Below are 24,981 nucleotides of genomic sequence, written 5' to 3' on the forward strand. Positions count from 1 at the left end.
TGCTGTGACCCGCTAGGACTGACTGACTGACTGACTGTTTGTCCCCAGAACCCTGACATTGACTGTTCAGCCAGGCCGAAATGTCCTCCGTGTGCCTGCATTACAGCCCAGTGAGGAGGATCCTGTTTTTTTTTTTGCAATAGCAGGCATTTTTTTTTTTTTGAGGAATGCATTCAGTTCATTTCACAGAAGACTTAAATTGCACATGTCCTTCTCTTGAAGGACAGTTTTTGTCCGCCGGGCTCAGATACGGGTTTTGTGGAAAGTTCTTTTTTTTTTTTTTTTTTGTAACCTTTGTTTTTGTGGAGTATTTCACAGGCTAGATTTCCGTATGACGTCAGCATTGTTTCCAGTCCCAGGTAATGGAATAAACCATTACTGTGTTAAATTCACAAAGACCTCTCCAAAACGTTGTAGCCTTAATGAGTTTAGCAGTTCGTTCATGTCTCTTAGACCTTTCCTTGTTAATCCACTGCAGGCAGAAATTCTGCTTCTTATTCCTTACAATGTGTTAACAATACTGTTTAGTCCTGAAAGATCTCGAATAAAAAAAAAAAAAAAAACCCCAAAATTCCCAGGCTTATATGTCTGGAATGAAACTCTCTGATGTTGAGGAATATGTGGAAGGCAAGACGCTTGTTTGTTTTGGAGAACGTAGAAGGGTATGAATGGCACATCAAAGTCCTGACCGAATCATTGACGTTAATATCTGGGTTTCTTCTCCTTTGATGCAGCGTTTTTCAGAGCACGTCTTACATTTCGGAAAGAATGCTCACACACTGCCGAGGTATGCTGCACAGCAGGGTTGTTTTTTTTTTTCCTTTTCCTTTTTTACAGTTTATATTCCATGATACTCTTTCCGTTGAGTATAAAGAAAACCACAAGTCTCCGTGACGTGTATCTGCCATGCTTTTAGGACTTCAGGGAACTTCCTATGACATCACTAGTGGGATCCTTGTATACTCAGACAAGCCTGTCCCGGTATTCCACCCAGTCCCGGATCAGTGACGTCACACGGATTAGATTTAGCATCACTGTGATGCACTTTCCTTTCCCTTTAAAAATATAAGTCTAAACCCATTACTTCAGCCACAATCAGGGGCTTTTTTTTTTTTTTTTAACCGCTCCCGGTTAGTCACTACAGCTGACGGAAACACCCTTCTGAGCTACAGTATTGCGTCCAGATCCAGGCTGAAATCCACAACGCAAGAGACCAATATCCCGAAGAACTAAACGATTGCATGTAGAATTTCTGTTTGTTTTTTCCTCCCCCCTCCAATACATTCCAAAGTGTTTTATTCCTTTTATACCACATCAGTTCATTTTGATCCTGTTCTCCTTTTATACATGCTAGAGAAATGTCTCTTCACAAACATTTCCTCATTTACCAGAACACCCAAATACACATTTTATTTATTTTGTCATGGATCCAGATTGGAATGCTTTTTTTTTTTTAAATGTAAGCAAACACCCCACGATTCTAGTACAGCTCCATAATTCACTCCCATTACAAGAGGAAAATTGTTGTCTGTGTCTCTTGATGATACACTGAGTCTGTTTATATTTGAAATCTAAACACCCTTTCGGGCCATTGTTACCTCTTTTTCTACTCAGAATGAGGGCCATTGTGTAACTATTTGTTGGAGAAGACAAAGCCCTTGGGGGAAATGGGGAAATGTTTCCATGTGGGAAAGAATCCATGTTCCCAGATGCAGCTCGGCTTGACAGGAAGTGATGGCGGTAGGTTAAATACCCACCGCAATACACTGCAATAGAGCTGGTACACTTGCAGAGCTGGACGGATTTTAGACGAAGGGTCAGAAGTACCGTGGAATCCGACTTTGTTCTGAGTATATCGACAGCACCGTCTTCCTTCTCCACCAGACAAAGATGATGCTCTCTACACCTGCTCGCCTTTCTAGAATCTCTTTGCGTTTTCTCCCGAATTGTTCACTGAGCTTTCTTCTGACAAACAAACCTAGTCTACGATGTATAATCTACAGTGGAAGCTTTAAGCTTTGAACTACGTGCACTCAGTAGGCAGGCTTGGAAGATCTAACAGTCGCCTGTGGTGGTGATTATTACTGAAGTCGCTGGCACAGAAGCTGTCGGTGCCACCGACTACCCCTACCACATCAATACTCTCCCAGGGGATCGTCCACATGGCACGGACTAATTAAACCTGCAACTGGATGAAAAAACTTCCAGTGTCTGTATGTGTGTGTTGAGAGTGGTGGCAGCTTTCTGCTGTGGCTATAACCATATCTACCCTAAAGAGAGCCTTTATTTACATTTATGGCATTTAGTAGACACTCGTATCCACAGTGACTTACATTTTATTTCAAATTGTATAACTGAGCAACTGAGTGTTAAGGGCCTTGCTCAGGGGCCCAGTAGTGGTAGCCTGGTGGAGCTGGGATTCAAACTAATGACCTTCCGATCAGTAATCCAACACCTTAACCACTAGGCTACCACATCCCCTTATTTAGCAATAAGCATCTCACCTAGCATCATTAAATGTGTGGAAATACACTTGGGGTAAATTAAAGCGGTACCGGGGATATTTTGGTGGAATGGTTTAGGGCCACTTGTCCTTTTAGGTGGAATATTCAGCGAAATCCTTTAAGTAGCGTCTGACTTGTTTCTTTGTCCATTAATCCAAGAATATAAAAAATGATTCAATCAATACGCTGTGGCTTTCACAGTCAAGTCAGCAGACCTCAACCCGGTAAAACTGGGGATTTTAGAGCAACACCGTCATCATATAAAACCCCCAAATGAATGAATCGCTGTTAAAAGAACGTTGTGCTGGTACGTCTGTGGAGACCGGACACCTTACTAAAACAATTGTTAGTTTCACATTTAATTTGTCTGAGAAGACCTCAGAATTTCCATGTCGTCGATGAGCAGGCACACATGCATAACGCTACATATCTTTAGTATCACGAGACTCTTAAGGTTCCGTACAGTGTTTCCTTTTTCTCTTTTATATAAAACATTTTGTTCTCTCGATTTTAACAGGGGTGTGTTCACTTTTTAATGGACTTCCTCCAGTTGTGGTGAATTTTAGATTCATACAGTATCAATGCCCCTTACGTTAGGGCTGATCATTATGGAGTTCGAACCGTAGACAAAGAAGACGGATTAATGCCCTGAATAGGAGCTTCCTCAGCAATATGGAAGTAGTTCGTATACAGAAGATCAGATGTGAATCGAACGTCTGTGATTTGTAAAGTGTGTCAAAACACATCCGAATCGTTCCACTACCTCAAGCGAAAACTTGATTCTGAGGAAAGCCAGAGGTTGCGTGCGGAGAAAGCGGCAACAAGTAATTTAATTGTCTTTTAATTGGCGGGGGTTTGCCAGTTGTGCTCCATATGATACGAAAAAAGCAAGCGCTGGAGCGGACCGATGGAGGCGGATGCTTTTTGGTTAGGCGAAGACAATCGATCTGTTAACAAGAACAGATTCAGGACATATTTTGTTATAACTGCCCTGGTGGTGTTACATTACACACGTACTTGCGCTACAATACGCCAGCGTCATTGTTTGTTTTCCATCATGTGTGTTTTTCGAACCGACTTAAAGGGACCTCCTTATCATTCTGTGCCCGTGCAATCTCCGTTATCATCTGCTCTCATCTTTGGGAGGAATAGTTGTGGAACAGCTTCGCTTCAAAGCACTGTACCAGATGGAAGAAATGAAAGGTTAATTAGCTTATTCAGATTAAATGCACACATCATTTGCCGGGTGACGTCGGCGGCGCAGCGCTCGCTGGAAGCACTGTCTTGTGGCTGAAACTATACCCACCTGAGAACACTCTTTTTTTCTTTCTCGATCACGTGCCCTCCACGACTTTACCTCATTAAAGTCTCACCATAATTGAAGAACAGCTTTCCTTATATGGAGGTTTAGACTGCAGAGAAGTTAGCTTGAGAAGAGAGGACGCATTCCAGCATTAAACATGATCTCAACAAAAACATTCCACAGTTCCCTCCAAAGCAGCTTAGGTCACCAGGCCTTAGGCATTTGGGGTTTTTTTTTTTGCTGGTATTTGGGGCATGTTCAGACTAGAAAAAACAACAACATTGTATTGTTAGTGTATAATTTTTCACAGATAATGAGTGGAAATTTGATTGAAACCTTAATAGACTTGATTCATTAAGGATTGTACACATTGTACACCACTCAGCAAGACAACTCCTTCTTTTGGGGTATGTTTTGTGTACTATTGGTTTCAGTAAACTGATCAGCAATGATAGTACTCTATCCAACCGTTTTCTGTAGCATGTATTCTACACAGGGTCACTGGGAACAACGAGGCTATCCCAGGGGACTGGAGGGAGACGGGATGCACTTATTTCCAGGGATTTCAGAACAGCGTAACAGATGCGTCATCGGGTAGGCGTGGCCTATTTGATCATCTGACCCAGGGGTCGGAAACCCGCGGCTCCGTAGCCGCAAGTGCCCTCTGCTGCGGCTCCCTGTAGATTTGGAAAATAAATATTTAATTAAAATGTATTTTATTTTTTAGTTAGTTAGTTTTTTTAAAAATGATATCCTAAATTCTAAGATTATGATGCTCTTTTAACATTAAAATAAACTGTGTTTAATTTGTTCGTCGCTCAAAATATGCATCATAACCGCCGATTCGCGAAATCCGACACACAGAAGCAGACGCGTTTTTGGTTTGCCGCAGACGGGAAGTTAAAATTTTCATGTCATGAATACGAAGAGGACTCAATTAGATATTGACCATTTTATTTGAAAGTTACCTTCAACCCAGCGTCTTTTTTGTTAAGGTTAGTTTAAACTGTTCAAAATATTTCTGTTTGCCTACAGAAATAAAATTTCGTTTACTCGGTAGCAGTTCATTGATTTCATAAATGCGACACACTACAGTTTTTTCTATACTTTCCATAAAGGTAAAACACGATATATGCAGCGTTATCTTCATTTTAGATGTCAAAAGGGTTTTGTGGCTCCCTGTGGGAAACAGGTCGAAATGGCTCTTTGTGTGTTTAAGGTTGATGACCCCTGATCTAACCCTAACCATAACTGTAGTTTTTAGTTGTTTATTTGTTTTCTAAAATAAATCTACCTGTATGACTGTTTTGTTCTTCGTAGTATGCTGTTTTTTTTTTTTTTTTAAAGGCCGTTTTTCCAAGACCTCCCGAAACACACCCACTTTACGTCGTGGTAACGAAACCCCTGGAATTTAGTGAATGCCGGCGGGGGGACACCCAGGGTGGTGTCCCAACTTATCAAAGTGCACAGTCACGGTACAACGAACACAGAAACACAAAACCTTCTGACCACAGACAGCACTTTTCCTGGATATGTTAAAAAGGAAAGAAGGAGGAAGGAGGAAAAGAGCTGGAAGTGCACGGTGTCACCGGCTGTCTTCGGCGTATTCATGACGGTTCTCTCAACATCAGTCTTCACTTTCATTTCAAATCCTATTTGTTAAACAGGTGAAAGAACTTTAACTGGACAGATTTTATTCTTCCCAAGATTTACAAGCTGTGGTAAACAACATGAGTAGAATAAACCTGAACGTGCAAATACAGATATCTGGTTTATTTTTTAGAAGGAAAAATCCTCTTTACATTTGGTTGTCTCTGGATCTGAACATGTGTATGGCTGTGGAGGGAGCAGGTAGGGATGCTGGACATCAAGACAGGGCCACATGTGGTTTGAGAGGCGTCATTGATCTCGTTCAGGTTTGGCACCTGCTTGTCTGGTCAGTACGAGACAGAATTTTTTTTTTCTTCTTTTTTTTTCGATAGGTTTCTGTGCATAAGTTCACGTGCATTTAGACGGATGACGTGCAGAACGTAACCTGTGCATGAAGCGAGAAGACTGAGAGAAGTCAGGGTCCAGTGGCACAGAGAATTGAGAATCGTTACGCTTTGAGAATCGTTACGCCTTGTCTTCGGGCCTTGACGGCACGTCATACGCATTCCACCATGCGCTCCTTCCTTGTCAGACGTGCTGTGGAATCATATGGTGTTTTATAGGCTGGCAGCACAAATAACGAGGATGAATTTTACATGCAGTTAAAGGCACACTGGCATAATATGATCATACCTGAAACCTGGAGGATGTGATCTATCTCCATAACCTGAAGTACTGAAGTGGAGGAGAGCATCATGAGGCAATAACAGCAAAAACATGACTAGCCTGAAATCATCAGCCTGTTAATAGCTAAAGATTTTTTAATTATATATCTTTTTTATACATATATTTTTTTATATATATATATCTTATGATAGCCTGCAGCTGTCATTCTCTTCCTGTTTGTTTGTTCTTCTTACTTCCTTCATTCTCGTACAAAATGGTTCAGTCCTTGATAATACAGCCTGAGCCTTTCAGTGAGCCTGAATTCTTTTCTCGGTCGGTATCGACGGCTATCAGAGTACGATTCTAAACTCTAAGTGGTTAAAGATCACATAGAAAAAGAATACATATTTTATGAGAGCTGCTTATATTTTTTTCTCGTTTGGGATTTTCACTTTCACTTCTTAAGACCAGGCTCACATTTTGTTTCTGCTCTCAGAGACCTGAGTGTGAGTAAAACAGTATCATCTCTCTCAGGATGTGAAGAAACCTGTTTTAATCCTGTCTTTGGGAAAACATTTGAAATATACCTTTTGGGTTTTTTCCTTTCTTTATTTTATTTAATTTTTTCTCTCATCAGTGTCATCTTGCCACTCACCTGCATACTACAGTGTACTCATAACACACTAAAAGGAAGGCACAGTCAATCCTCATGCACATACAAGGGCAATTGTGTATGATGGCTTTTTCTATCTATTGTACAGTACATGAGCTCCCAGGTACCTACAGTAGGATCGCCTGGTGTAGGTGTGATTGACAGGGAAGAGACCGTATTCTCGGCCTGTCTGCACCCTGAATATACACGTGTGTATTCTTACATGCATGATAACCCAAAAATCCATCTTTACTCTTGTTAAAGCTAATGGATGACTCATAAACAATGATTTGTCCAATAGCAATCCAGGAAATTAGACCTTTTCACCGTGTCCTCTCATTGGAGCTAATTGGATTTGACCATCGTCTCAGTCGTCTCTTTGAAAGACGGGACTCGCCGGCTCACTTATTTATTTTTTTCTTCACTTTTCCATCACCATCCATGGAAACCTATTTTACTTCCCCATGCCTGGAATGGGCCATCAAGTAACACGGGCAGAAGAATGCTAGCACCATGGCAACATGATGGAGCACAGGTGGCAGGGCACATTGGGCTAAATAAAAGGTGGCAGGAGAGGCAATTGGTCTCTCGGCCATCAAATTAAAGTAATCAATAGACCGGGTGACACGGTAGCTCCTATCTACCTCCATAATGTTCACTCTTTTATTTATTTATTTTTGACCTGGAGTGTGAGAAAGTTCTATGTAAAGAAACAGAGGGATTATTGTGGAAGAGTCGCAGGATCATAACACTCACCTCATTTAACCCTCACAATGTATACAGTATGCAGGTAGTAGATGGGTAGACGCCATATTGATTGCTACCAGTCATTAAAAACTTGGGAAAAGCCCTAGGAAAGGCAGGTCTCTGCGCCTGAGGGCTTGAAAGTTTTGTCTCCTAAAATATCTTCTAATTTCCTCATATTTAAACGATTGCTTGTCTGAAGTCACTTTGTCCTCCTGACAAATAATTCAAAGTTCTGCAAATATACAAGACTATGACGCAAGTCGAAAGAGAAACTGATGTGTTGTCTTGAAATGAATCAAGCTGGCGAGTTTAGAAAACATTCTGACAGCCGAGCAGATAAGGTTTCACACCTAGCGAATCATTTCTCATGCTAATGCAAACAAAATAGCTGGGCCATGTCACATGTCTGTTTGTCTTGCCAAGAGCGTCATAAGGCTTTTTTTATCTATCTATCTATCTATCTATCTATCTATCTATCTATCTATCTATCTATCTATCTATCCATCTATCCATCTATCCATCTATCTATCTATCTATCTATCTATCTATCTATCTATCTATCTATCCATCTATCCATCTATCTATCTATCTATCTATTAATATTAATCGTCTCCGAAATGCAGCGATGCGCCCTGTCTCTGTCTCAGTGCTCGCTCTGTCCTGTATTTATAGACACTGAATGATTATCAAGATACTACTTAAACCGAATTCTTTATTAAATCAAAAATAACAGAGCCTTTAATTGGGTATTCATTAGGCACCTGTGTTTTTGTACTTGCCGTACTGTGGATAGCTGATTAAAAGGAATTGCCCTAGTTGTCCTTCAAAAACAAGAATAGAAACGAAAGACTACTGCCCTCTTGTGGAAAAAAAGAGGGCTGCACTCTCTGTGAGATTATTAATAGATTCTACAAGCATTATATGATCCTGATATGTTAGTATATGTATATCGGGGAACGTATGCAGTACGTAATTTTCTTGCAAGTTATATTAATGAGAAACTAGGGAAGATCACTTGTCCTTCATTTGCTTCAGGTACAAGAATAGTCTGGACTGTCCAAAAAACAAAGCTATAATCATACCCACTATCTCCATGCATGTTTGGACTGAATATATACTTACTGGGTTTATATATAAACAAAACACTACAATAGAAAATAAAAACGAGATAACGAGATATAATTCTGTTGGACTTCAGTGGATGTGATATCCTGGTGGTTAAGGTGTCGGGCCACCAATTGGAAGGTTGTGAGTTCAAATCCCACATCCCCAAACCGCCACAGCAAGGTGCAAAGTGGATCTGGGTAAGGGCGTCTGCCAAACGTGTACAGTCTTGTCTTGTGTGATTTCCCATCACTCTAATATGTAAGCTTTCCTCAAGATTAGACACCCTGTATTGTATAAAACAATAAAAGCCCAGACCTGCTACAGCATGACAATGCCCCTGCGAAACAAAACAAACTCCATGAAGACCTCATGGAGTCCTGACCTCAACACCGTTCGGATGAAGTGCGCCTCGTGTGACGTCACCGCCTGGTATCACTAATGCACTAATAAATGAGCAGACATTCTTCCCAGAACAAGATTGAACGTTATTAGAAGTGCAAAGGAGGAAATACATCTGGAATGGTTTGTTCAAAAGGCAGATATGAGTGTGAGGGTCAGGTTTCTACGAATCTGAACTCATGTCTAACCCTAAGTAAGTAAGTAAGTGCAGTCCAGATGTCCTGGTTGTTCCTCCATGATGTTCGGGGCTGTGTGTGTGTGTGTGTGTGTGTGTGTGTGTGTATGTATATATATATATATATATATATATATATATATATATATATATATATATATATATATAGATAGATAGATAGATAGATAGATAGATAGATAGATATATATATATATAGATATATATATATATATATATATATATAGATAGATAGATAGATAGATAGATAGATAGATAGATAGATAGATATTATTATTCTGTCTCTCCACATCTCTGATTTTCTCTCAGAAATCAAAATGAAGCAGAACGATCTGTCAGCAAACATTAAGTTGCTTGTAAACACCGTGCAGAATCACAACATGCCCTCCAGCAGCTTAAAACCAGAGAGTTTGCCCTGTCAGCTTTTTTCCTCAGAACTGCATATGCAAACATTCAGTCGAAGCTTCCACATCCAAATGAGACTCACGTAGTATTTGGTTTGGAGGATTATTGTATGGATGGGTTTATATAGATCCTGGCGCTGGATACTTATTATAGTCCTAAGGCTGTGGTGACTGTTCAGTAGTGCACTTAGTCACTGGCCGAGGATGTACAGTAGGTAAAGACTTTTTAAGCCGGTTGAGCTGTTTGAGGGCTTAGCCTTATTTTATTTCCCCTCCGTTCACACTGTATTAGTGTTTTCTGTGCATCAGTGTAACATCTTTGTAAAAACTCGAGCGATAATATCTTATGATATCATGACTTTTTTGAGACTTTGTACACCGATACGATATAATGGTGTTACGCTAATGTGTAACGTGTCGTCTTGTGTAGTATATACAAATACTCCGTTACCGTACTTAAGTAGAAATGTCACGTATCTGTACTTTACTTCGCTATTTAAATTGATGTCAACTTTCACTTTTACTCCACTACATTTCCTAGACAAAATGTATACTTTTACTCCGTTATATTTCCACTAAGCGTCTTCGTTACTCGTTACTACGGGATAAAATCAGAAGAAATGTGTGCGACTGCAGTAAGGGAGGTTTGGCGAATCACTGCTCCTAGATTGTATTACGCAGCTCCGCACGCTCTATTTCAGCGTAATGTTGCCAAAGGAGGAGGAAGCACAACTGAAACCGCCATGGAAGCACCTGCTGGAGGACCTCCCGTTATCGTAGACGACCACCCTGACGATAGTGGTGCGCAGGGTGAAGAAGATAAGGTTATACTGCACACCCGTGGCCGTATTGGCAAGAAATGTTTCTGTACTTTGGAATGAAAGATTGCTCCTACCGGATGAAGTGCCTCTTATGTCTACCGAAAATCACTGACATTTCACTTTTTACTTTTACTTCAAATACTTAAGTTAAATTAAATATCAGAAAAATTACTTTTGATACTTAAGTACAGTAAATATCAGATACTTTATGACTTTTACTTGAGTAATATTCTAAAAGGTGACTTTCACTTCTACCAAAGTCTTTTTCTAAGTCTTTTTGACACCAAAAGGAATTTTTATGGGTAATAAAGTGTGGCTAAGAATTATATTAAAAATTATTATTATTATTATTATTATTATTATTATTATTATTATTATTATTATTATTATTATTATTATTTAAAAAAAAAAGTACATTAGATAAAAGTTTTGGGGGCATGGTGGCTTAGTGGTTAGCACGTTCGCCTCACACCTCCATGGACGGGGTTCAATTCCCGCCACCGCCTTGTGTGTGTGGAGTTTGCATGTTCTCCCCGTGCCTCGGGGGTTTCCTCCGGGTACTCCGGTTTCCTCCCCCGGTCCAAAGACATGCATGGTAGGTTGATTGGCATCTCTGGAAAATTGTCCATAGTGTGTGTGAGTGAATGAGAGTGTGTGTGTGCCCTGCAATGGGTTGGCACTCCATCCAGGGTGTATCCTGCCTCGATGCCCGATGACGCCTGAGATAGACACAGGCTCCCCGTGACCCGAGAAGTTCAGATAAGCGGTAGAAAATGAGTAAGTGAGAGTGAGTAAATAAAAGTTTCTCAAGACCACAAATGAAGCGGAAGATATTTTTCCAACAGACTTTTTCATCCGTTCTCTACAACAGCAAACATTTCTACAGCATATTCGTTCGTAAGCTCAAGCTTGACTTAACATAATCGTTTGTTCAGTCCGTGGCTTCGTATCATTATCTCTCTGCCTCCTTTTATTAATTCCCTGCCCCACCTCTTTAAAAACATAAGCAGCATGTGTCACCTCAGCAGCTCTGGGTTGAAATGATAACAAACGTCAGCGTTTCAGACTTAAAGCTGTGCACAAATACTCACACATAAACAACCCCCCCACCACACACACACACACACACACAGCTCTCACCCCAGGTGTCTATGAGCTCCTTTGCATTATAACCAGTGAAGGAGCACTGTCGGTGAAGCGTAGTAAAACTGAAAGCTGATTCGCTGATCTGACGTAGAGTGTAACAGTGACTAAGATTGAGGCTGAAGAGGAAAGGGGAGGGAGGGGAGGCCCTGAGCTGAGGAGCAGCCTTGTGTCCAAGGCTTAATGAGATTATAGTGAGAAAAGAGACAGAGGGTTGAACAGAGAACGAAGGGGAGCGGGGTTGGCCGTTCAAAAAGAAGGGGGTTAGTGAGTAACAGAAAGAAGGCAAGGAAGTGGCTGGGACTCGAGCGCCTGTCACAGGAAATAAGGAGTTGCGGCGAGAATGGACTGGCACAGGGAGCCCACTGGCAAATTTATTGCCTGCAGCTTCAGTGTGTACAAAGGCATGAAGAGGAAGCACCTGCTTCGATCCTACAGGTACTGTACACTGTAACCTATCACGCACTTCTTTACTTAAACAATCACATCTCACAGCGTTTAAGAAGTTTCACTGTTAAGCGACAGGGAAGTAACGTTAACAGATCGAACCTCCAGTTCCACTTCTCTAAGCTCTCGGTAGCTTAAAGAGGTGAGCTAAGAAGTATATAAGTCTCTCGCTTTAGCTCTCTTTAGCTTTTTCTGTATTCTTCTCTCCTAATTATAACAGAGGCTCTTAAAAGGCTCTTATGTATCTGTTACTGGAGCTCCTTATATTATTAGCTACGTCAATCTGTTATCTGAGCAGGAAGAGAGACGACGGTCTGAAAGATACAGGGCACTAATCCAAGATAAAGAAAAAATAACTAACAAAAAACGCCCGAACTAAAAAAAAAAAAAATCTTGATTGCGGAGCTGTTTTTAGAAATTTTGCAAGATTTTGAAAGAGGATGTTGCACAGGGGGGTTACAATGAGCACAGCTTGGTGCATCTGTTAAATGAACCTCAGACCTCACCACACAGTAGATGTATAAGTGATAACAATTCACCAGCATGCTGTCGTATGCATTAATGCAGAGCACGATGCATGGAACGGATCCGACGCACACAATAGACTGGGGTCTCGATTGTGCACTCGTTTTTTGTTTTTTTTTAAAATTATTATTATTCATGTTTTAACAGAGCACACTATGGCTACGGCTGGGGTTCAGACCATTATAAAGAAACAATTAAACCGTATAATCATTGATATGGTGAAGCTTTCTGTTAGGAGATGTTGATTTATCCTTTAGGAAGAAGTTTCCTGTTGCTTTTTAACCGCTTACTTGATACTATGACAAACCTTATTAATAAAACGGAGAGGGGGAAAAAAAATGATGTGTGCAGCTGTTATAGCCTGAGTGATAACAGGAAGTTGCTTGTTACGTGAGACTTTCCACAGGATCATGGTTAAGTTGGTGTCGTATAAAGTAGCTTCAGGATGTAAATTGGGGGTGCTAGCAGTAACAGGTTGTGTTTAATTCCTCGCTGTAATGCAACATCTATGTTTTTTGCTGGAAGTCCTGTTGCTGTACTACTGTATGTAAATGGTTCTGCAATGTCTGGAGCTCGCTCCCAAGAATTTCACTCACCATGGCACATGTACCATGCTGTGGTGATGTGACAATAAAGGTGACTTGACTTGACATGACGTGTTGGTCTTCACCACCAGAGGGCACTGTTTCCATTTCTCCCTGTCAGTGTACAGCAGCACTGCATTTCCCTGAATCTGGTATTTTACACTAAATATAAGGTGATATATATTTAGAAACCTCCAACAGCCACGCTTCATATTTTGCGACCCATCTGAGACCCCGACGAGCGCGAGCGAGTGTCGGTGATCACATGTCCTAGAGCTATGGCACATGCAGTGTGTGCATTACCGAGTAAACATGTTTTGACCGGTCATGTGACACAAACAAGGTGTTTATTTTAAATCTCTCCCACATAAGATATCAATAAGAGAAGGTTTGGTTTACACTTCAGACCAGATTGAGTTTGTGTGTGTGTGTGTGTGTGTGTGTGTGTGTAGGGCTCTCAGTCTGATTATCACTCTGACATTGATGGACATGATGTTTGTTCAGATGACGAGGCAGTTGTTTATAACCGGTCTCATGCGAAGTGGAATCCGTGCCATGTCGCGACGCTCGAGCGAAACAGCTGCCACAGCTTTCCGACGTGTTTTGGAAGCTCCTTGCTATCAATAGCCAGAGCAAGTGCAAACATGGCAGCCATGATGGATTTGTGTCTCAATAGTTACTCTACAGTTTACTCCCCCCCCCCCCCTTCTTCCATCTTTTCTATGGGTCTCTAAAATAAACGAGTCTCCAGTGTCAGTGCTTCGTATCATTCAGAGGCGAAACTGTAGACCTCTTTACATAAGTGTTATTTGCTGGTGTGTTCAGTGTGTGCGAGTTTTTTTCCTGTAACATCACAGCTCATGCCTTTTAGTTCACACTTTATGCAGCTTCTTTTCACTCGGTTTCTCTACAAAGAGAAAGCAATAAAAAGTGTCTGTAATTTTTTTTTTAAATGTTATGGAATGTTTTATGTGTAATATTCATCTGTTTATCTCTATAATAAATGCCGGTGAATATATTAAGATGAAGCCAAGGCATCATTTCTCGTCTATCTCTTATTCCTGAATAAGAGTCTGGCTGGTATGGACAATTGTGATAAAAAATTGAAGGACAGGTCTAAATGCAGTGTGTGTGTGTGTGTGTGTGTAGGGGGGGTATAGTCGATAGCTCAGCCTAGCTCAGCCTGAGGCCAGTCAGCACTCAGATAAGACTTGAAGAGTTTAGAATCGGATGTAAGTGCAGAGAACCTCTGACGTTACTGGCTACTTTATTCATGTCATGCTCTCTTTTTTTTTAGATCATATACGGTCTGCTGGACAGCGTTTTATACACACATACACACTCACACACACACACACTCACACACACACACGCACACACTGACCTGAATATCGGACTGTAAAGGAATTGTGTTGTATCTTTGTTGGTCATTTTTTTTGTCACTTCTAGTGACCCAGGACACTGTTGAGCTGAGTATCTTATCTTCTAGACAGCTCTGTACTTCCCCCCCTTTTTTTTTTTACTTCTCTCCTGACGCTCTTTGCTCCTGCGTGGTTGCGTTATCGTGCCTGCATCTCTGAAAAAGTGACTTTTGATTGTTGTCACCAGTTGACATCCCCATCCCCCTCACCCCCACCTCCACACACACAAACACTAATGCTACACATTCTCCATTCCCTAAAGCCACTCTGACTCCCTCTCTGAGATACAGCCCAAACATACACACACACACACACACACACACACACACACACACACACACACACACACACACACACACACAAACATTGCCCCTAGGACAGCACCTCCCCTGCCTGTCCCTCCTCTCTCCCAGGCCACTTTACCCAGAGACGACAAGAGAAGAAGAGGGGAGAGATTGGAAACACGAGCCAGTGCTTACACAACCTGCAGTCTGTGATCAAGGGAGTCAGAGAAAGAGACAAAGAGGAAGAATTCAAGCAGAAAGAAAGAGTGCGGCAGCGCACGACACTCTGTACGGGTTTCTGTACGAGCTCCTGGGAGCATGCAGCGAGAGTAGAACACACTCGAGGAGGTGTGAAAAGGAAAAGAAGTGGCGAAGAGGAAAAAGTCCGTTTCGACAATGAGCATTGTGATGAAACCGCGCTCTCGCTCCACCAGCTCTCTCAGACACTCAGAGGGAATATGGTAAAGTTCCTGCGTTCCCTTTTTCTTTTCCAGTAAAATGTCGTGAATGTCAGTGTGTAACTGAGAGGCTTGCTGTACCGTACGTGGTAAAAACCGGTCTGTTTTAACACTAATTATCACGACAGCTCTTAATGTGAGAACATGGGTTCTGCTAGTGTTTCCAGCTCTGGTTGCACTGATGTATGATCTGTCATCATATTCATATCCTGCATCACTGCGAGATGTGAGACTCATTTCCAGAGTTTGGCCTTGGCACGTCTCTTACTCTGTGTAATCCTGCATAGAACCTGGAGTCAAGTTTCCTGCTGTGTGCCATGAGGCAGTGCACACCGACTGTTTACGGTGTGTGTGTGTGTGTGTGTGTGTGTGTGTGTGTGTGTGTGTGTGTGTGTGTGTGTGTGTGTGTGTGTGTGTGAGCATGGCAGGAACACAGCATTGTGTGAGATAAGTTAAGATAGATATATCACTGTTCTTAATCTCTCGATATCAGGCCTGACCACTGAACTCAGGCTCAGCTCGCGTGTTGCTTTGCTTTCTGCCGAACGTTCAGGTGAATTCTTGACCCCAGTTGGTTCTGTAACAGCACACAGCTCAGGCAAAACTTCAGTCGTGAAGGATTTTACAAGCTGATATTAATGCGCTCGTTATCTGTTCTATACTGTAGCTGATTCAGATGGACTTGCACGACGAATGCTGCAAATACTTTCGAACCTTCACATCTATATTAAACATCACTAATAAGTCGAAGTGTTCAGATGTTTATTCTATTATATGGTGTTAAATGAAGGACTTGACTGTTTTATTTCCGTCGTAATAAACTCATAACGAAATGTACTACCGGTTGTTCTGTAATAAATAAAAATGACAGTGTCGGAATACAACACACCAGGATACATTGTTCTTGGAAACGCGTTTATTTTACCCTCTAACACAACCTCGGAATTGATTCATTTCCATATCCTGTTACACTTCCTACTACTTGGGTAGCATAACTTTGCTGGACTCAGCAGTGTTATCGGACGCTTTGCCTCACCATGAATGCACGCTTACTGTATTGAGAGCAGATTCTAAAGCAGATGCTGTTTCACGCTTCAGTGCCCTCTCTCTCTCTCTCTCTCTCTCTCTCTCTCTCTCTCTCTCTCTCTCTCTCTCTCTCTCTGCACTGTTGGTGTGCAATCAGCTCACAGCTTTGACCTGGAAACATGTTAGCGTGTGGCGTCACACTCGGACACGTCATCACCGACACAACCTCCTTCTCTCTCTCTCTCTCTCTCTCTCTCTCTCTCTCTCTCTCTCTCTCTCTCTCTCTCTCTCTCTCTTCCCTGAGTTTCTCTTTCTGCTCTCTGGAAGCTCAACCTCCCCTCTTTTGCCAGCAATCTATCTGGGGACGACCTCTGCCAAAATAGGCCAAGGGCGCCCTTCTTTCTCTTCTGTCTTTTCCTCTCTAACTCTTCTCATCTCTACATATCTCTGGTGCCTTTTTGTTCGTCCGAGAGCCAGGACCACTCGCAGCCCAATTAGAGAAGCCCCAGTAGGAGATAGAGGCCTCTGTAGTGCGTCAGTCACTCGCCTGGGCCCCTTTCTACTATGTTAAGCTTCCAAACATAGCAGGCATAAGAGGGAAAAGGCACGCCTGCGTTGCGATGTGGGTCACATGTGACGTTAAAGTCTGGGGATGACGTCTGATGAGGTAGATTAAATGTCTAGGGTTTTGAGTGTTGGAAGAAGAAGTCTCTGTGAGAGCGGTGAGCTGACACAGGATTTGTGAATGAAACATTTTACAATGTTTAATTTTACATTTAACTTGTTTTCCAATTTCCATTTATTTATTTTGGAAATACGGCAGGAATACAAGTCACTACTCGACTGTCACGCTTTATACGGCAGCTTATGGAAACGGACGCTCAGTACGAGCATATTGTGAGTCCATGACGGTGTTATCGTCGCAGCAGCACTTCTTGCACGTACTGTAGAAGGATCAAATCTACTTTAAGAAGACTTTTGTTGTAATTATGCAAGAGTAACACATGTGAAACAGGTTCAGTCTCTTGCTGTTGGAAAGGACTAGCTGTGAAATGATACAGCTTTGCTTCCTTCTTCTCTATGTAGCTGCCCTGCAGGAGGTGTCATAATACACCTCGCCAAACAGAACTGTGCAGGGCTCACACACACGCACACACACACAGTCAGGAGTTCACACTCTTATGCAGAATGCCACTCGCTAGCCATTATTGTGCTTCAAAGAAAACTGGAAGTGTGATTTGTGATGACGAGTATAAACACCGCTTGTCGTTCTCTCCGTGTCTTAGCAATAGATCCTCTATATACCGGGTCCTTGTGGTTTAAATGTACAGACAAGTAATGCATCAAACGCTGTACCTTCTTCTGGATTGTCTGTACACACACACACACACACACACACACACACACACACACACACACACACACACACACACACACACTAGACAGATGATTAGTTGCTGCATTGAACAGGAATCTGAACTGAACTGGAGACCAATGGCTTTGTTTTTGGCTGACCTATAGGTCTGTAACTCTAGAGCCCAGCATTTGTGTGTAAGTCCTCACTAGAGACGATGCCATTAGGGAGCTATTCGACATATCTCAGGCCTGCACTTGAAAGGGCCGAGGTCTTTATAGCCAACAGGGAGAAGAGAAGGACAAGAGTTCAACTTTTGTTTCTTGCTTCAAAAGCCACTGGCATTTAGCTACAGAACGAAGGAATGTAGTGGAGAGTTTCTGTCAACACTTGGCCTTGTGTGACAAAGAACAAATAACTTTGTCACACGTTTGCATTTTGTCAACTTTAGTTTTTATACGTTTTTTTTTTTCCATCAATCAAAATCACAAACGGTTAGGACGTTCACCTCACACCTCCAGGGTTGGGGGTTCGATTCCCGCCTCCGCCTTGTGTGTGTGGAGTTTGCATGTTCTCCCCGTGCCTCGGGGGTTTCCTCCGGTTACTCCGGTTTCCTCCCCCGGTCCAAAGACATGCATGGTAGGTTGATTGGCATCTCTGGAAAATTGTCCATAGTGTGTGTGTGTGTGAGTGTGAGTGTGTGTGTGTGTGTGTGTGTGCCCTGCGATGGGTTGGCACTCCGTCCAGGGTGTATCCTGCCTTAATGCCCGATGACGCCTGAGATAGGCACAGGCTCCCCGTGACCCGAGTAGTTCGGATAAGCGGTAGAAAATCACAAATGAAGTGTCTCGAGCTGTTTTCATTTTAAAAACACCTTATTTCTCTTTTATCCCTTCCTTGCCACGAGAGGTAGTTAATAAGACAAACAATATAAAAAATAGAAAAAAAAAACTTGAGACCACATCACTGATCTCATGAGTTTCTGTCATCATAAAAGTCCCTGTCTAATTTACAAGGTTACAACCTTCTGACCAATCAGAATAAAGAATTCAGCAGCGCTGTTGTAGAAAATAACGGAGTTAATATTCTCCAGGAAACATTTTGAAGGATGTAAAAGGACATTTTGTTGTACAACTCTCGTATACCTTACTGTATAATACCTGAAATAACAGCAGCGCAAAATGTCTGGCTGAATTACAGAACTGTGCCAAGGTGACTCGTTTTTTCCTTTTTAGGTGAGGAACGTCAGTATGTTTTCTGCACCCAGAGATTATGATTTATCAGAGTCGGAATACTTCATCCAGAGCACCACACACATCTTTCTCAGTGCTACACGATGTTCTGGAAAGTATCCTCAGACAGGAGGGGTGTGTGTTTGTTTATCTGTGTGTCTGTCAGCGGTTCTGGTCTCAGGAGGACTGGATGTCTTCAGCAAGAGAGGTTTTCCAGAGTACTTTCCAGTGAGAATCAACCCAGATCTCTCTATTCGTTCGTCCAGTTTTTCCCCTTGAAGAATCGTTGTTTAGTGAAACATCAGTAATCCGTAATCATAGCACAGGACAACAGTTATGATCGGGAGAATATGGAACTAAAGCATGATATCAAATGAAACAAGTGTTATGAATCACAGCTAACACAACACGTGAGCACGTTATGGGTTACAAACCAATAGCAGGACAGGAATGAAGACCAGACCTGATCTTAATATGAGATTTCTGTTTGTAATATTAAAGCTCATCGTGCCATTTCGCTTAAATCCAGTCCGATTTTTTTTTTACTTTTGAGCTTCATACTCTGTACTGTACTGTATGTCCACCTGGCGGTAGAAGCCTGAGAGGTCACAGGGTTCATACACAATGCTGTAGATCCACTGGATGTTTGATTTAAATATTCTTTATAATGTTTTTTTTTCTCTGTCTCTTTCTCTCTTTATCTGCAGTTTTGACGTGGACAATGGCACGTCTTCAGGAAGGAGTCCCCTGGATCCCATGACCAGTCCAGGCTCTGGCCTTATTCTTCAGGCCAACTTTCCACACAACCAGAGGAGGGAGTCCTTCCTCTACCGCTCAGACAGCGACTATGACCTGTCTCCCAAGTCCATGTCTCGTAACTCATCCATCGCCAGTGACATGTGAGTACTTGGGCACGGGGATGATAAAACACTCATTTTCCTTTTCCGGTCAACAGACCATGTCGCCTAAAGCAATTCTTTTGTTCCCTTCATGAAAACGAGCTATGTCCTGAAGTTAAATGCTTCCTCCAGGAGATTAGTAACGTCTTTAGTGTTTAACCCTTGCATCATCCGTGCACAGACGAGATAAAAGCATGAAAGAGGAATTTGGATTCATTCACGTGTCTCACCCACGGCACATGTGACCAGAAAATAGAAAAGCCGACAGTTACGGCTTGCGATTTGGACTCATTTGAATAAATTGTATAAAGGATTGAAATAGCAAATATGGCAATAGCTCAAACGGGCAAAGAATGAGTCAGACCATACTGTGTGTGTGTGTGTGTGTGTGTGTGTGTGTGTGTGTGTGTACACATATGTGTTCACTTGAGAGGACATGTGTAAGCTGTTTGCTACCCAACCCAAAGTGTGATGTGTGATGTATCACATGACTCTGTTTGTATTACTGCGTTCACATACACACACTACACAACATGTACATGTACAGCATGTACACAGGAAGGTCAGCACACGCCTAGATCTTCATACAGCCGTAGATGTAAATCAGATGTGTTTAGTTGTTCTGAGAAAGCTTCAAGGAGAGCTTTTTATTTATTTATTTATTTATTTATTCGTTCGTTTTTTTTATTTAGATGCCGTGAAACGATTTTAATGAAATCAGGCTGTTCATGGCGTATTCTTAGTCCGGTCGAGACACGAGCAGAGGTGGTAGAAGTACATGAGTCAAAATGTTATTACTCATGTCAGTAAATATCCAGATAAAATCTTGGTCTGAAGGGATCTATTCGTGCCTCTTTCACCGTCTCTCAGATCTCTCCGAACAGTCTCGTTCGTAACGATTCTAGAGAAAGCTGTGTACTGTAAGTGATGTAGCGTGTGAACACAAATGGAAATGTCGAGTATCGAGTAAAAAAAAGCATTAGGCGAAAGAGGAAGCGAACGTAAGTAGAGCAACAAAAACGTCGCTTCTCATCTCAGAACGTGTTAACCATAAGCCAACAAAAGTCGCAAAGCTATGCAAAGTCTGTCTGTTGTGTATATCTGTGTGTGTATCTGTGTGTTAATGTGTGTTGAGTGTGTATGAACGTATGTATGATTCACGACCTGTGTCCTTATCGATAGGAATAACCATCTGCAGAGGCCAGGCCTGGTGTCTCGGCGCTCTGAGCCGGTTATTAGTGGAACGTAAGTGCTGGCTCTCTAAGAACGAATGCTCTTCTACGAAACTGCATCGGCTTGCTTTCACTCTTAGACACGAGCATCATGGTCTGACATGCACCGAGAACACCCCACCTCCCTCTCTTCCTCCCTCACCTTTAATGCACAGAATGGCTAACAACGAATCACTGCAAATGCTCAAACTGTTGATATCACAGAGATTCTGGGCATTAAAACGCATCCGACGCACAGGTCGAGAGGGAAATTGCATGGAGGAGACGAGTTTGACTTGAGCTCAAGCCTGAGATTCTCACTCATGGCATGAAAGTGTGTGTGTCCGGATGGATGACTATCTGTGTGTGTTTATGCGACAGTATGCATTCTTATTTCTTATTTTTCTTTTCTTTTCATTTCCTTTTTTTTTTTATTTTGCATTGTCCCTGCTCTGCATGTAACATCCCAGATGAACTGATAACAAATTCCTCTAAAGATATGAATGTTCTTCCTTTTGCTAATACGTCGTTTGAAGAGACAAAATGTGTGTCGAAATGAGCAAGGATCGCAATGACGAGATGTTCGAACTGAAAAAAAACAAAAACAAAAACAAAACAAAGTCAAATGAATCAGCTTAAGCAAATTAATAAAATTATATTTGTTATATTATGGGCTGAGAACCAGATGCTAAATTTAGGACAAACGAGGAAACGTCCGATGTGAACGTCTACTTTCCTCTCACCTGTTTTATGTTCTAATGTTTTATGACTGGCTTTAAATCAGGGGACAGACTGGAACCGGGATCGCATCTAATAAGCTACAGTCATTAGAGATGGAAGGAAATCAATAGAAAAAGACAATGAAAGAAATTACAGATCACAGATAGTGTTATACACAAAAATCCATCCTCTAGTGAGTCATATAATGTAATATAAAGTACAGCGACGGTACTAAATATAGACCCTGTGTGTGAATTTGTGTCGATAGTAATATCAGTCTCATCATTTTAAAGCAGACTGTCATCACTATTATATCTGCACATTATTTATGTGCTACTTGCACAACAATTATGGTGAGTTGAAATAAATATTGTGTGGTTTAAGCCCCGATGAGCGCGCCGATATGAAGCTGATGCATTCTGGTGAATCGCATTCATGCCTCCGCTGTCTTTCCTTCTCTACTGTTTGGCCTTCCATTGCAAGTTCTGTGTGTAACTCTGCACCGCTATATGCATAACGCAGAGACATACAGTATAGGAAAGCAGACATGGCTTTTCATGAATCACGTGACAGACCACCCGCAAGGAATTACAGGAAATAATACATCATTTCCTGTTCAAATTTCTGTGTTCGTTTCTGTTGTTCACAGTTATACCCTGGTACCGGGTAATGTGTTATTCAGTGGCGTTGTGAGGGTGGGTCTTCAGGGGCTTAAGCCCCTCATGTACTGACAAAAGCCCCTGGTCTTATGAAGACTAAAAACATTTTGCACCACAAATAATGACTTACCAGTACACGAAGCCCGTCTGTCTGTTAGCGCTTATTTTACACATTCATTCTGCTATACACAGTTTGAAAACTTATGTGTTGAGCTGTTAAACAGAACAGTACCTGTTCCGGTCAGCAGGTGGCACTGTTGTTATAATACGGCCATTGGACACTCACTACTCATTCATTGGATGAGTTGGTGAGGTCATAATAATGCAACTGTTGGTGAGTCATAGTCTCTGGGGGCTTAACTCATCATCCCTTCCTAACCCAATCAGCGCCCTTGGTGTTATTGTCCATAATCATAGATACATCAAATCAGAAGATGTGAACTCATTGTGAAAACATGCATGAAAAAAAAGACCTCTGAGCGCCACTTGTTTGACCAGCACATCCCACAGATGCTCAATCAGATTGAGATCTGAGGAATTTAGAGGTCATCACCTTGTATGCTGTTACCATGAAGGGCTGAACTTGGTCTGCAATAATGTTTAGATACAGTGGGTGGTCGGTGTCAGAGTTAGATCCACACGAATTCCAGGACTTCCCAGCAGAACACTGCTCAGAGCATTACAGCCTCTGCTGGCTTGCCTTCTTCTTTTTCATAGTGCGACCATCTCTTCTTCAGACATGTGACGCTCATGCAGCAAATCATGCACATGACGTAAACAAAATGTTATTCATCATACAAGGCCGCCTTTTTCATCGCTCAATGGTCTAGTTCTGATGCTCTGCCCATCGTACAGTAGGTGCTGTTGTTGGTAGACAGGAGTCACCATGGGAACTCTGACCAGTCTGAGACTACACAGCCTCATGAGTTCCAGCGTGTTCTGAAACCTTTCTATCATCTTCCAACAGTTTACATTACAGTAGCTCTTCTAACTGACTAGCCTTCATGCCCCACACGCATCGGTGATCATTGAGTGCTCATGTCACCGGTTGTTTTTCCTTGGACCACTTTTAGTAGGTACTATCCACTGCATACTAAGAACATTAAAGAACCTGCCTTTAGGGATGCTCTGACCCAGTCATCTAGCCCTCACAAGCCACTTAGATCCTTGTGCTCGCCCATTTTTCCTGCACGTAAACCTTAAGAACCGACTGTTCTAATACTGTATATCCCAGCCCACAGACAACCACTGGAACAAAATCAATTTATTTCACTCCATCAGACAATAGTTTTAATGTTATATTATGGCTTGAGATGGTTTATTTAGCCAGCCGTTTATGACAAATGTACTATAATACATGCATTTCAGTTGCATTCTGTGTTAATCACCTCTGGATTGTTGGCATGTGAGTAAGCTGTGGTCTCGAGCTATGTTTAGACCAGCTTATTGCGCCACATCCCATACTGACAGAGTCGTCTGAAAGCATGTGACACTCTGCGCACTCCTTCCAGTGACCTTTCACTTGGACAGTGCATGAAGATATAGTGTTAAGTGAGCTAAGCAAGGAACACACATGCGCACCAGTCCACACGCATGCACATGTCTACGGCGGTAGGTCGAATCAAAGGACTACTTATAGAGACCTGCAAACAAGCAACTCCAGCCATGAGGGTCATATGCCGTTTCTTCAGCGAGCCCAATGACAGACGCCGGTATGTTTTGCTGCTGTGCCAGATGTGGATCTCTCTCGCTTTGTTCGCAAACACTGCAGGGCTGTTTATCTCCCTCCTCTCTTTTCCTGCACTCCTCCCTTCTCTCCTGCACGCCACTAAGTGTCAGGCTCAGTTTGGACCTCAATGCATGCTGCCTGGTTTGTCGCGAAGCTGCGATCGGCTTCATGAAAACTGCAGCGCCCTGCCTTTTGATCTGAGCATGCCACACACTGTCAATAAATAATGTGTTGTTTGTGTGTCATTCTTGTTTAAAGCGTTTTATCATTTCCTTCATAAAACGTTTTAGCGACGGTTATGCCTAACGAACAGAATATTACACTAATTTAGTCTAATGTTACAGTATGTGTTAGACACTGACAGACGTTTATGTGGGTTTAACACAATTTATAATGGAATTGAGTCGTATGCAAAAGTTTAAGCACCCCGGGCCAAATGACAATCAAATGATGTTTTTAAATGTATGAAATAATAATAATAATAATAATAATAAAGAAAAGATCAACTATCAGTGCACAAAATAGCATTAGTGGCATTGCTTCTACAGGCAGACAGGAGAATTATTTATTTATTTATTTATTTATTTATTTATTTATTTATTTTCTTCCTTGCAGAAGAGTTGGAGTTTACCATAGACCATTTATGAATATATTTATTTTTATTTCCTAAATGACTCTCTCTCACCACAGGGTTTCCATCACCCATTCTAAATTACTGGGTTAAAGCGTTGTACTACTTTTTGTTAATAGGTATTGGACTTTTGGGCACCAGTATACAGTATATTTTAAAAAACAAACAACAAAAATATCACACACGTTGTGAGCTCTGTGTGTAGCAGTTGTTCAATTCATGTATTCCTGTGGATAGCTGTAGACTATAAATATGTCTTCTATTGGCTCGGA

The 24,981-nt window shown here is 41.8% G+C and overlaps 1 protein-coding gene across 10 annotated transcripts in view; it reads left to right on the forward strand.

Annotated features, from left to right (window-relative positions):
- Positions 1 to 24,981, forward strand: part of LOC113638365 (cAMP-specific 3',5'-cyclic phosphodiesterase 4D-like) — a 149,514-nt gene that overhangs the window by 103,870 nt on the left and 20,663 nt on the right. For 4 of the 10 annotated variants that reach the window (XM_027139437.2, XM_027139436.2, XM_027139442.2 and 1 more), the window contains 2 exons: positions 19,568 to 19,759; positions 20,942 to 21,004. In XM_027139437.2, the coding sequence (XP_026995238.2) occupies positions 19,568 to 19,759; positions 20,942 to 21,004 (255 nt within the window). Of the gene's footprint in view, positions 1 to 11,674; positions 11,968 to 14,941; positions 15,252 to 19,567; positions 19,760 to 20,941; positions 21,005 to 21,026; positions 24,062 to 24,981 lie in introns of those variants that run through there. The other 6 variants (XM_027139440.2, XM_027139445.2, XM_027139441.2 and 3 more) reach the window with 5 other exon arrangements.

Source organism: Tachysurus fulvidraco, chromosome 20, assembly GCF_022655615.1.
Source record: "Tachysurus fulvidraco isolate hzauxx_2018 chromosome 20, HZAU_PFXX_2.0, whole genome shotgun sequence".
NCBI lineage: Eukaryota > Metazoa > Chordata > Actinopteri > Siluriformes > Bagridae > Tachysurus > Tachysurus fulvidraco.